The sequence below is a fragment of the Zonotrichia leucophrys genome, chromosome 3 (genome assembly GCF_028769735.1).
Source record: "Zonotrichia leucophrys gambelii isolate GWCS_2022_RI chromosome 3, RI_Zleu_2.0, whole genome shotgun sequence".
Taxonomy (NCBI): domain Eukaryota; kingdom Metazoa; phylum Chordata; class Aves; order Passeriformes; family Passerellidae; genus Zonotrichia; species Zonotrichia leucophrys.
The window spans coordinates 76,256,611-76,270,070 of record NC_088172.1 but is presented as its reverse complement, the minus strand read 5'-3'; the positions used below and the strand labels follow the sequence as shown (position 1 = coordinate 76,270,070).

The following is a 13,460-nucleotide window of genomic DNA, read 5'->3' as shown; positions in this document are numbered from 1 at the left end:
TTGTGTATGCTCACAGCCACTTTGAGAAGGCCACATACAAAGTAATAACAATGGAGAGCTATCAAATATCCTGAGGGTAGCTGTGGTAAAAGAAGCACATGAATAGAGCAGCTTAGCTGATTCCAGCACAAATGTGTAACTGCAGGTTTCTGATAGACTGTACAATTGTTAGAGCTAATATCCTAAAACACTAATTTCATTCTCACGACCTTACCTGCTGTGCAGGTACCTTTTACTTATTTTTCTTTTTTTGTCTTTTCCTGTGCTTTTTTTTCCTGACTTTTTAGTTCAAGTATAGTGGTTTATTTCTTCATTGAGGAGTCCCGTTCTAAGTGCTAGCTGAGTGAATTCAGAAACAGTCAAAAGTACAAGTCAAAGAAAACAAGTTCCCATCAAACCAAATGTTGGAAACTCTTGTCAGTGCTAGAGATGTGCTGTATAAGCAGAATTCTTCTTCCAGCTGCTATTGAGGTGAAATCAGAAGCGTGACACAGGTTTATAAGGTGGTGTCAAGGATATTGTTGTAAGCATTTAGATGGATCAGAGCACTTAAAAAATCTCCTTCACATTTTCTTTACGTATACATATATGTATGTATGAATTTTTGAGCTGCATTTGAGTGGCTTTGAACATAGTTCAAAATTTAACAGTAGAGGAAAAAGATATAAAGATTTATCTGATTTGGGGTCTAATACATTACCTTTTTGAGTAATGAAAATATTTCAGAAACAGCTTTAAGCTCAGAAAAGAAGTACTGCATGTCATCAGAATTGAAAAAGGCAGAGGTTTATGAAAAAGAAATAAGTTTGTTACATTAGAGGATCCTAGGTAGATCATTAAATTATTTAAGAATCCTTTATTTTGTCATAACTTGGCTCTAAGCCTGTTGATTTGCAACTTCCAGCATTTTCAGTGCAGTTCTTATGCTCGGGGGTTTGTTACTTTTTGAAACAGGTGATGAAACTGCTCTTTGGCAGTTTTTAATATAAAGATAGCCAAATGGATGATGGCTTAATGCATTCTGTCTTCAAGTAGGCATCCAGATAAAGCTCTGTTTCATTCTCAGATAAGAGATTCTTTGTTCATAGTGTAGGAAGTTATTACTCTGGTGGTTTTTTCCGTGGCCATAAAGCTTACTTCACTACAGAAGTAGTCATCCTGCAACTGTTCGAAATTTTTGTGCACAGGCAAGTACTGACTTTCTCATGTCCTTTCAAAGCTCTGTAGAATCTGTTATTAAGTATTTGGAAGGCATTACTAAGAAGGACCAAGACAGATTTTTTGTTGCTACTGATACAAATATGCATTATTGTTGTCTTAAACACGGGCTCATTACCTGTGCAGCATCAATTCACACACTTAGGAGGGTAATTTCTATTTTTTATTCTAGATTGCTCCAGGTAGGGATCTAAGTGGTAATGCATAAAATACTGGCTCCCTGACCATCAAAACTTTACACTATTTATACATTTCAACAAACAAGTGCATCAGCGTTTGTTGGTTAGCAGTTACATAACTTGCATTAATTAGTACCCAAACCCCTATTTGTTAGTTATATTCCTCACTTCCCATGTTACTTACTCTGTAAGTAGTGTTCTTCCTTCCATTTGAGTCTGGAGTTTCTTCTGAGGAGGTGGACAGTGTATCAATGGTTGCAATATCCTACTGGATTAGTATCACCTAGAAGTAACCTATGTGCAGCTTAGTCAGTATTGGGGTATTTTGTGCAGGTGAGAACTTCACTTTTTATTACACATTGAAAGAAATAAAGTTTGGAAGAAAAGCCTTACTTTTTTTTTCTGGTTCTCTTCTTCCATTGCACCCAAAATTATTTTAAGATTTATGAAATTTGATTTAAAACAGTTTCATATTTTTAGATGCTTAACCACAAGAAGAGAACTTCTTGAGTGGTTATTGTTCCTTGGTTAAGGAACCAACTGAAGAGATCTGAATTCAGTAGCTCAGTCAATATATTTCTGTTTTCTGCAGGTCTGCTCACAAGTTATAGTGGTGTATTTCATAAACATGTCAAACATAAGTTGTTTTTGTTTTGTAGGAGAACAAGAACTGTATTCTAACAAAATAATAACATTTTCTTGGGGCTGTGGCACTCAGTGTACCACTCCAGGCTGATGATGATGTTTCAGTGAATAAATATCCATTGTAATCAGTTTAATTGGTGCAATACTGCAGAGTGCTGTTCTGAATTAAACAGTTCTTACTGCTTATTAAAGCAGCAAGAGAAATGTGGCAAATGTAGTGTGATACATGTGGCTCAAACTCTACAATTAAACAAATAAAAAAAAGTGAAGCAGTGAGAACAAGAAATCAATGTAGTAGTTGTCTGTCTTAAATGCTCTGTCTTTAACTGTAGTTCAACTATTCTCACATGAACTTGAGTTTCTGGATATTTTATTATTTGTGTACATATATTGGATGTCACTACCCTTCCCTTTTGCCATCTCATTGCTGATGAGCTGTGTAGGAGTGTTTGTACAGGTTAATATAGACCACCTACTTGTAATCCAAATTTATGATCTTCTTTCACTGTGTCATCAATTATTTCCAGTAAAACACAATTTGTTTTTAAAAGAACTAGACCTATGAAGCTTACGAGATTGAATCTGCTGCACTGTCTGTGTTTGATGAATAGGCCCATAAATAATCTTTCTTTTGTCCTTTATTTTTATAGCTCAGTTCAGGCCTGCAGTAGCTAAGAGTTGGGTCTTCAATATGCTGGAAAGTATAAGCAAGGAAGTTTAGAGACACTGCTTAACTGAGGTAGCAATATATGTACAGCAGATGATACTGCTAGTGGATCTCATCTGAGATTTTTTCCATAAAGACAGAACTTGGTGAGTTTAGAAATAATTGGTTGATTCTTTCACTGTTCTGTCTCACATCAGACATTTGTTTCACAAACACTCTTTCATAGTATTTGATATATATTTCATGTGAATTTTAGTCTTCAGTAATAATTTCTAAAATCCATCTAAAGAATTATCATAGTTTAAAAGTTTGGCTAAGCTGTGTGTTATCAGGAGCAGGTATTGCACACTTAATGTTAGAAAGGAGCACCAAAGCACTCAGAAGTGGCATTCCACTGCTTTGGGTGGGACATTACTTGTAATTTTTTATTTTTAGTGTTTTTTTCCTTAAAACATTGCTCCTAATGTTGAACAATTGAAGTTGATATTTCTTGTGATGCACATACTGTTGGCTGGTGTTTGTAAATCCATAAATCACTGGTAGTACAGGGATTTAATAATTATATAATAATATCTTTAGTTAAAGAACCAAATCTTGTTCAGTTAACAAAGGCATTCTTTCCCCAGATCCAGACCACTCTTGAGTAGTAACACTACCTGCTACACAAAATGTTTAAAATGTATGAGACATACTTTGCTTAATGCATTACCCCATATTTCAGCAATCCAAAACTGAGTAGCAAATTTGAAATTGAGCCAGCAATACTTTGCATCAATTTTCTAACCACCTGCAAGTATAAGAAGTGGTATCTCCAAGTACAAGTTTTTAAATCATAAAAATATTGATGAAAAATATATAATCAGTCATTTTAATGTTACCAATACTGAGCTGTTTTCATTTGAGTATTGTTTAGTAGTTTTCTAGTATAATTTTAACATAATGGGTGCTAAGGGTTCTTGCATATATCCTGGATGTATTTTTCTGTAAGTGAAATATTATACTGTTTGGATAGAAGTGGTGGTTTATTAGTGGTCGAGCATTTAGTTTATTTGTTTCTTGGTCAGTTTGTTAGGGGTCTTTTTACCTGAAACATTTAATTCTTCATGTATATTTGTGACCCCCTTTTGAGAGCCATAGAGGTCTTCTCTTATTCTCTTATGCCTGTGAGCTCAAATACCAGGAGTTACTATGTTTCTGATTAGTAATGATTCATCCAAACAACACTTATATTAAAAGGATTCTTCAATAATTGCCTCCTTTTTAAAAATAATTTTCGGACTTTTTTTTTAAATCCACTTCTTTACCACTGTCTGTCAGATTTTTGTGATGCCAGAGCTAAATACAAATTTTTGTATGTATCTTCATTACAGTTTTATAGGATGAATTTCAAATTTCCTTTCTCTTTTAAGCACAGGTCAAAAGTATTGTTATTTCTTTGTTGAGCTACCTTGATGGGGATTGAAATCAATGTATCTTTCTTTTCCTTCCTTCTGTTCTTCCATCCTCCCTCTCTTTTTTCTAATGCTTTTCAGGTATTTCTTTCTCATATTGTTTATAGTCTGACTCTAGTCTAGATCTAGACAGCACTTACTGAAGTGCCACTGGAGCAAGAAAGAAGTATTGCATGATAAATTCACAGACTGGTGGAGCGAGAGAAGCTGGGGAAAATGGCAAACATTCTCAGATTTCATTGAACAGCACTTTCCTGTATTTTCTCATGTTTTATTTGATATGTTTAAAAATGTGGAAGCTTCAGTGTATCTATATAATGAAGCTCAATTGATCCTAAGTCTTAAAACCTTGTGAGGATGTAGTGTGATTCAAAGAAAATTAGTTGTATTGAAGATGAGGTTCACTTTGGAAAGAATGTGGCTTCATGTCACATCAGCCTGGAAGGTGTGCAGAGCCAGCTCGTGTCTGTTCTCTGAATCCCCCTGCCCAGTTTGTTTTAGAACTTGAGTTTTGAAGAACAATGCTTTCTTCTCTATTTAAAAACTATTTTTTTTCTATACAGTTAAACTTAATAGAGTCCCATTTTATGTATTGACTAGAGATGGCATAAAGATAAGTGAAGGTGATATTTTATTTGTGCTTGGCTGCGAAGTCAAATCAGGAGTATGGTTTAAATATAGATTTCATGTCATCCAAATCTTCATATCTTCTCATATTTTATTTTGTGTTCTTATAGTGGAAGTCCATTATGAGAACAGGTGTAATTGCAGATTCCTGCTCATGTCCAGATGGGTTCTAGGAAATTGAGCTGTTTTGGGTTGAGGTCTGACCCAAAATAAAACCAGGTGTACCAAGTTCAGATTTGAGAACTTCATTGGAACTAGAGATGCATACAGTGTGAAGATGGAGGTTAAAGCCAGTTTACCCGAAATTGGATCTTTTTTTGTTTTAAAGAAGTAAAAATTGGAAATCATTAGAAAAGAACAAAGCATTTGTAAACTTATTGTTCTTACAGATTATTATGTATGGAATAGACAACATATTATCACATTGTGCAAGTCTTGCTTGTGTTCCAAAGCACATCAATGTTATTTTGGTTATATCCTTTGAGAAGCAGTGGTCAATTGGGTGACATATTGCTTACATGTGGTACACAAATAATTACATGTCCTGTTTAACTGTTGTATACCAATATTTTTAGTCACTTGAATGCCCCAGCATAAGATACCTGCATCCACATTCTGGCACATTACAAAGGGAAATGTCCTGTGTTTTCAAACTGCTTCACTGTTGGTTGTATTTCCAAGGTGAAAATGTTTGTTACTGTCCAGGTCCTGTTGGTGTTAGATGTACTTTTTCTACTGGAGTTCAATGATTTTGTCTTGTGTAAGTGTTTTATTTAATTTGTCACAGTTGTTTTCAATATTTGCAGCAGGGATTTCCTCTGGTATAAAATAGACTTTATTAGACTTGCCTGTCTAAGGGCAGGAAAACTTGTCTTCTGTCAAAAGACAGATATGCTTTTCGTGTTTGTTCTGGCTTAATTATTTATATTATGTATTTATTTGTGTCCACTGTTCTCCCACATGATTTAATGCTGGCAATAGATTTTTCTTCCTTGTTTTTTCTATCTTCCTGCCACAGGTCTGTTGATTCAGCTGTGTGAGTCTGAAGGATTATTCGTTTTAGGGAGCTGTCAATAAATGGAGTTTAGGCAGTGTTGAATAACACTGTTTCCTTTTCCACTGAAAAACAAACACAATGTCTTCTAATGCCCTTGTGTGTTGGGCTGTGCTTCATGCATCTTTGTGGCAGTGATTGGAATGTGAATGTTAGTGGTTCTAAGCAGTTAGAAGAGGTATAAAGTCTGTAGTGATTTTGGCACTGGTGTCTCATACTAAATGCTGCACAAAGGAAAATGAAATGCCAGTTTCATAGGAGTGCATTTTGTACTGATTAGATTTAGTTCTTTGAGTTTGCTGTTGCTATTCTAGGTTGCTTTGATAGTAACTGAAGAGTGGATATCTGCAAAATACCTGTTAATTCCCATTCCCTCCCCTTATTTAGTCTTCTGTCTCAATAGTCTCAAGGGATTGGAATTTGTGCTTAATATATTTTAGTTTGTCTCTGTCTTACTGCTGTTATTATAATGAAGGATTAAAATGACTCCTAGAGTATGCATGTTTTCATGCTTTGACATGTATTTCCTAAGCACTGTTGTGATGATGTAGGCAGCTGAGCTTTGGTGTTTGTGGTCCTCTAGGGTATCCACAGCAGAATCAGTGGTGTGATCTGCAGCTGCTGTGATCTGAATTATATGTGTCAGCTTTACAGATGTAAAGAGCAGAAGTAAAACATAATTTAGTTGTTCAGATATGTAGTCACATCAGAGTACAAATATTGTAATTTCATATGAAGGAGAGTAATTGCTCTTGGAAGAATGGGGTATGAATGAGAGATGTTGCCATGTAGGTGCCTAATTAATCAGCTGAGGTCAAATTTCAGTCCTTTAAAATTCTACCAAGATCCAGTAGAACATGCTGTTTCCCTATAGTCAAAACAATTTTCTTGGTAGTGGGGGAAAAAACCCCACCAACCAGATTTTTCTGATATAATATTCTTGTTGTGGGGATTTTAAGGTCATGTGTAGCTTGACTCTATGGGCTAAAGAAATCTGTGACATGTGAATGAAACTCTAGAGCACTTAAATATTATCAGTGTCCATTATTCTCAAAAAGGGCCAGAAAATAAAAGTAAGGAGCAAAATTTTCATGTTGCATTCCTGTTTACCTGTAGAGAAGTTCATTTAAATCCCACAAATTGATCGAGGTTTTTTCTTTAAAGAATGATTCAGGGGTTTTTTTCTGTCTTCCAGTCTTATCAGTTGAGTCTAACATCCATGAACAGTGGAGCTGGTCTAGGCATTGGACTGTGATTCTTTTACTCTGCAATCACACAAAGATTCATAGATAACTTTGTGTCATGTGAACCTGCTTTGTTGCTGACAGGAATTTGAATAACTTCCAGTTGCTCTGAACAATCAAGAAGTTTCATCTAATGATACAATTTTATACCACAAAAAATCTAAGTAAATTAGCTTTTAAAGCTAATTATGAAGCAGTTTCTTGTGTTCCTATTAATCTTGTTACTTTGTTTATTCTCTAAGCTCTTTAATGCAAGGAAGCGTAACTGAAGGATGTCAAAGTACATCTCCATTAGTAACACTCGGGTGGTTTGCCTGTGCATTTTGTCCAAGCAGCACGACTCAATCAATATCTTCCTTGCCTGGGAGAGTCAAGGGAGTGTCTATGGCAAGCCAGGCTCCATGTGCACTTCAAAAAATTCCAGAATTATTCCATTGTTTAATTGAATTCTGTGCTTCTGAGGCTGGAGGGAACAAGATCAGTTACTGTTGTCGAATTTTGGACATTCCCTGTGTGTTCAGGGTTCGAACTGTAGTCGTGAGTTCATAAGAAGAAGTCAGCTGGTTCGCATGGGCAGGTCTGGGGAAGCACCTCCTGTTTGCCTGCCTGTCAACCAAGATTCCTGCAATGCTCTTCACTGGCACAGCTACAGCATAAGGGCTAAGTTCTGCTTTACTCTTAAAACACAGGTTCATCTTCCTCATGAGTAATAAATATTTTCTCCACTTTTGGAACTTTGTTTTTTCTACGTAGAATGACTTTCAGGACATTTGCTACTGTGATAATTGATTGATCTGTGAGTTAATATTAATTAGGCAATAGCATACAATTCTTTGTTCCCAGTTATGATTATTTAAATAATTTTTAAATGAAATTTGGAAACTGAGCATTAGCACAGTAAATAGCTATGATGGTTGTTTCATTTGTTAAAAAGAAAATCTCAGATAATATACTCTGTATCTTCTCAGCTTGGTCTGATGAAGAGCACAAGCCAAAATGATGCTGTTGGTGAATGGCCAATATAATTATACTATGTAAATGAGAGACAGACTAAGGATATTGCTTAAGATTCCTACATTCTGATAGTTGGTAATTGAAATGAGTTAAATTCATACAAAGCTTTCTGTAGGTGTGGGTAACCCATCTTGTGAAGTAATTGGTATTTGGTGTAGGTAGTTTTCTGGTTGCTTGTTCAGCATGTATTGAGAGGTGTACTATAGTCGTTTTGAGATTTTTCAAAATTTATAGTAAGAACTGTTGGATCTCTTCAGAAAATGCAGGATCAGACTGAATCGAGGTTAGTGGTTGTTTATGGAAGGTGAAGCCTCCAGGGCAGTGCTGCAGGTGAATAGGTCACAATGTTTTAGAGCAGCTCTATTTGATTTGCAATTGGGGTGTGGAAATGTGACTTATACCACCAGGAAGGACACCCAGAATAGCTTTGTTTCATAATATTTGAATGAGGGTTTTTTTCATTATTAATAAAAGATACACCAACAAGATCCATATCCTGTACATCCAGTGTTAGAATTAGAAACAGTCTTAATAAAATGGAATTGATTTTTGGCTTTGAAAGAAAAGCCTGACTCCTTTTTTGGGTTTGTCCTGGCTGTATGAAATTTTTCACAGTGCTGAAAATATGTTGGTAAAAGGATGATTATTACTGTTCTTCTTGCTGTTATTATTATTACTATTATTATTAGTATTAGTGTTTAAAACCTCCATGAACACGTATTTGCACTAACAGACCATTTCTGAAACAGACAGTCCCCAGTTTTGCTTTTCTTGGCAAATTAATCCAGAAACATTTTTAACAGATTCCACATCTCTTTAAAGATTTTTTTTTTTTCTTCTTAAATTGCACTGGAGCCAGCATTAAATGCTGGACTAGATGCGAACCTGCTATGAAATTGATATTCTTTTTTACTCCTTTTTCTTTTTTTTAAACAGTTACTGAGTTCTTAGGGGTCTGCACGGTATAGTCTAACTGAATCAATTATATTTAAGTGCACAGAAGTTGGTCATGTTTAACTTGTGCTGTTTACCTTTTTTTGTTTCCCTATAGGTATATTCGAATTGTTGGAACCCACAACACAGTGAACAAAGTTTTCCATATTGTGGCATTTGAATGCATGTTCACGAACAAATCCTTTACTCTTGAGAAAGGTCTGATAGGTAAGAGACATTTTCCATTTTCCTTTTTTAGGAAACCATTTTCCTTTTTTAGGAACTGGTGTAAACACTTGTCTTTTAAAGCTGGCCATTACTGCACTCCTGTTTCCATCCAGAAATTTCTCAATTGAGTTAAACGGTGTTGTAAGCATAGAATTAACTGGCTAATCCTTACAACTTCTATGGAATTCCAGTACTGTGGATTAATTAATGATGCTGCGGGAATGCTGGAATTCAAATCACCTGCTGCTGACAAAGCCACTTGTAGCTGAGTCAGTCAGTGCTGGCAGTGTGATTTTTCTTTGCATGTCACAGTATGGTGGCTCATGCCTCCCAATAGGTTAGCCTGAATTCTTTTACAAGAATGGACAAAGCATAGCTATTTATTGTAGTGATGATGGATTTGGACATTTAGGGCCTCTTAAACAGCCTGGTTACAACTGCTGAAAGTAAACTCTCCTGTGTTCATTTCCCCCCAAAGAGTCATAGACATTCTTAGCCGTGGCAGAACATTATATCAGCTATGCTGCTGTTATTCTCAGAACACCACGCTGATGGAGCACTCTTAGCTCTAGGCAGCTTATATAACACTGATTTAAGTACCTTTATGTTACTTAAGGTAAAATCCCCTACGGACCAATGGTACTGAATGATAAAATGTGTCACAGAAAGATTTAATATTGATTTTTTTTAATCGTTAAAATGGGGTGGTTTCTGTGCTTTCTTCCATATAAACTCACAAAAGTCAGATCCTGAAGTTCATTGGAGAGAAACTCCAATGAGTTGGAGTTGTCTAGGGGAGGTTTCCCACAATTTATTATTTATGGCATAAAATCAAGAATTTCAGCGAAATTCTCAGAGTTCATGCTGGTTTTAAACATATATTTAAATTTTAAATGTGTACCCGTGACAGATGGAAGGGAAAACAGTTTTCAAAATAGGAGGAGAAGGAAGATTTTTAGTAAGACATATTCACTTCAAATTTTTCTCGGAGAAAGCTATAATATTTAGCTGTGAAAAACCAAGACCCAATTTCTTCAGCCTGTTCCCCATGCATTATACAAAGGCAAATCAAAAGCCTTCCCTTTGTTTTAGGCAGTGTGCAAGCAGCAATGCAATTGCTATTGACTTCAAAATAGAATAAGCAGTAAGGAAGAACTGTGTTAAAAGAAAATATCTCCCTTCAGTAAGCTATTTAGCAGATAAACAAAGTATCTCAGATTTGATAAAACTATTGAGTTAAATTTCATAGTTAGCACTGCCAGCCATGAGTTTTTAAAATCTTCATACAAAATCAGTTAATGTGTACAAATATTTGTATGTATTTGATTTCAGATGATCAAACTTATTTAGTAAATGCTCAATTTTGGACTTAAATAATTTTGAGTGTTAACACAAAGATTGATTGATCATAAGTAGGCAAGGCATTAAATCCGTGCATGTTTGTGTAAGTGAACTTATACTGAAAGTGACTCATCTTTCATAGACTCAATTATTTTTACTGGTTGAGTGATCATTCTGGTGAGACAAACTTTGATCTCTTTTATCACTTCTTAAGTTTCAACGGTAATCTAGGAGATGGAGACTTTATATGGATTTATTAAAAATTCCCCGTTTGAGAGAATGGTTTTGTAGAATCTTACAGGTGAATAGGATTTGGCAGCATAATACTGAGGGTTTCTGGTGTTAATGGTGATTGTTAATCAAGGGCAGCTTTGCTGTTCTTCAGTGTGGGTCAGTCAAGATGTTGTACGTGTAAGTCATTTGAAATTATCAACAGTAAGGAAAGAGAAGGGCCTGTAGATTTACACAGGTTTTTATATTTAAGGGATATTAGTCAATTCAATTGGTAGAAAGTTAAAAGTAAGAATTTGAGGAGCAGTTAATTGAAAGTGGGGTGTGGATAGTCTTCCAACTGTCAGTGAGGTACCAGCAGTTGTATACATGACCCTGCGGAGTTTCTGGTGAGAAAGATAGAAATTGAAAGATTTGGGGTCTGTTTGAGGCCAGTCCAGTTGTGAAATGGAGAAGGGACACCTGTGACTGTCCATCAGAATTTTTGGCCATCAGTATTGCCTATTTAAAAATATTCTCAGCAACTTTGATGCAGCAAAGAGATATTCTGTCTATTCAATGCTTTTTTTTCAGTGTGATGATTACCATAAGGTGCCATATTGTATGGCTTCTGCAGTCAAGCAGACTGCAGGTCCAGGGTCCACCTGAGGAAAAACTCAGTTTGAGTACCAGCGGGTTGGCACAGATTTATTTTGTTACTGTGATGAGGGTTTTTAATGTTTGTTTCTGCTTCTGAAATGACCAGATAGGATAAAATGAATTGAAAGCAGTTAGGAAAAATCAACAAAATATAAGAAAGTGCAGTAATCAGAGCAGATTGCTTTTAAGCTTGACTGAGTAGAGAAACTTTCATCTTAAACCCTTGAAAAGCAGTTCATTGGGTTCATTGCTTATCCCATATGTTATTAAATGTGGTATTTATTAAATTAGGCTAGAAAAAACACAGCTGCTGTTTCTATACTCTGTTTTATTTTAAAAATGAAGTATTGGTCAGCCCTAGAAGGCCATAAGGTCCTTTCAAAAAGACTTAGTGACCCCTACTTCTACCAAAACAACACTAAAGATAGGATGTGAAGATTTGTCATTTGAAAACTCATTCCAAAGAAATGAGGCCTCTGAGGTATTTGGTTAGAGATATTATAGAAACTTGAGAAATTATTTATTTAATTTCTGTGAAAGATACTCAACTTGATCAGAGAGCTGTATATGTGAAGAGTGTAATTTATCAGATATATTACTACTGGTACATAATATCTATGTGATGGCCATCACCGTACAGTGAAGATTAGAAGGCTGGTAAACAAATAATAAAAATGAAGTGTTGTTTCATTATAACAACAATTTTATGTTGTTGTGTTTTTGTTTACAAGGTTTTAATGAAAAATTACTAACTTTACATATTACAATTAAAAGTCAATGTGGAAGGTGATTTATACAGTTAGTTTGTACAATCCTGGATGTGGTACTAACACAACACAATGGTAGCTGAGTAGCACTTTTGAAGCAAAAGTAGCAGAAAATGCTCTTTATAGCACTGCCTGGTGTTTAAGTGTTGGTTTACAGTTTGTTGTCTTGTGAAATGAGGTGACAGAAAGGAATGTAGTCATATGAAATTATTTCCTTAATGAAGATATTAAGGTTGAGATGTATTTTTCTTTTTGGCATAGTATTATTTCTAAGTGTGTAAGTTAGCAGTTTTCCATATTGAATTCATGATATTAACATAACTCTTTTGTTTAAAAAGGATGCAAATATTTTTTAATCTGACAGTCATAGTGCTTGCTTATAATGAACTTCTGCTTATGAAGTTTTGAATAGTCTTAAGCCATTACTATATAATCTAGAATTCAAAACAAAAGAATATTTTCTCATGTAAGAGACATACTGCTTTGGAAGCAGTACCTGGTGTCATGCAATGTATTGTAAAATGTTCTAATCTGCCCAGTGGCAAAAAGTTACAAGAGTTAAAGAGCTGTTTCTGTGCAAGGCTTCTTTAGGTTTCTTGGAGTTTTTTCCCAGCCTTAGTAGAGGAAAAAAATTCCACTTTTCTGCCTCAAATGGGAAAAAAATTGTAATCTCAGTGTCCTTTAGTCAATTCTCAGTGTCAAGGGGCAGTCAAGGATTATGTGGGCTTGACCAATTTTCTTTGTGATTTTGAGCCTGGTGAAGGGTATTGGGAGTGCAATGTGGATGGTTTTTCCATGAAGCAGTGTTGGTCTGTGGTCTGTCTCAGTCTTTCAGACTGTCCTGTAATGTGTACAATATACATGAAAGAAAGAACAGTGAATAATGACTGAAGAGCAGAAGATGGATGTAAAAACATTGGAATGTCCTTGGTCACCCTCTGAGGAACGCTGTTCAGTTCTTAGGAATCATCATGAACCTTCATTCGTGTGCTGTTCAATGCCTTAGGAGAACTTGTTTTAAGAGGGATAAAATGATACAAATAAATATTCACTTGTCTTTTACTCCAGCAGTTATTTAGAAAAAGAAAAAGAACAAACAAAACTGAATGTATAACAAGGAGAAACCAGTCATATCAGTTTCCTAGTGTGTGGTTCAGCTTTGTAAAAGATTGCTTTGTCTCTCCCCAAGGAAGCAGTGAAAGATGCTGGGTTTTGTCTAGTT

The 13,460-nt window shown here is 35.4% G+C and overlaps 1 protein-coding gene across 2 annotated transcripts in view; it reads left to right on the top strand.

The window, feature by feature from the left end:
- The window catches only part of BTBD9 (BTB domain containing 9), a 114,404-nt gene that overhangs the window by 60,004 nt on the left and 40,940 nt on the right, over positions 1-13,460 (top strand). For both annotated transcript variants that reach the window (XM_064708901.1, XM_064708900.1), the window contains exon 8: positions 9,151-9,260. In XM_064708901.1, the coding sequence (XP_064564971.1) occupies positions 9,151-9,260 (110 nt within the window). The remainder of the gene's footprint in view (positions 1-9,150; positions 9,261-13,460) is intronic.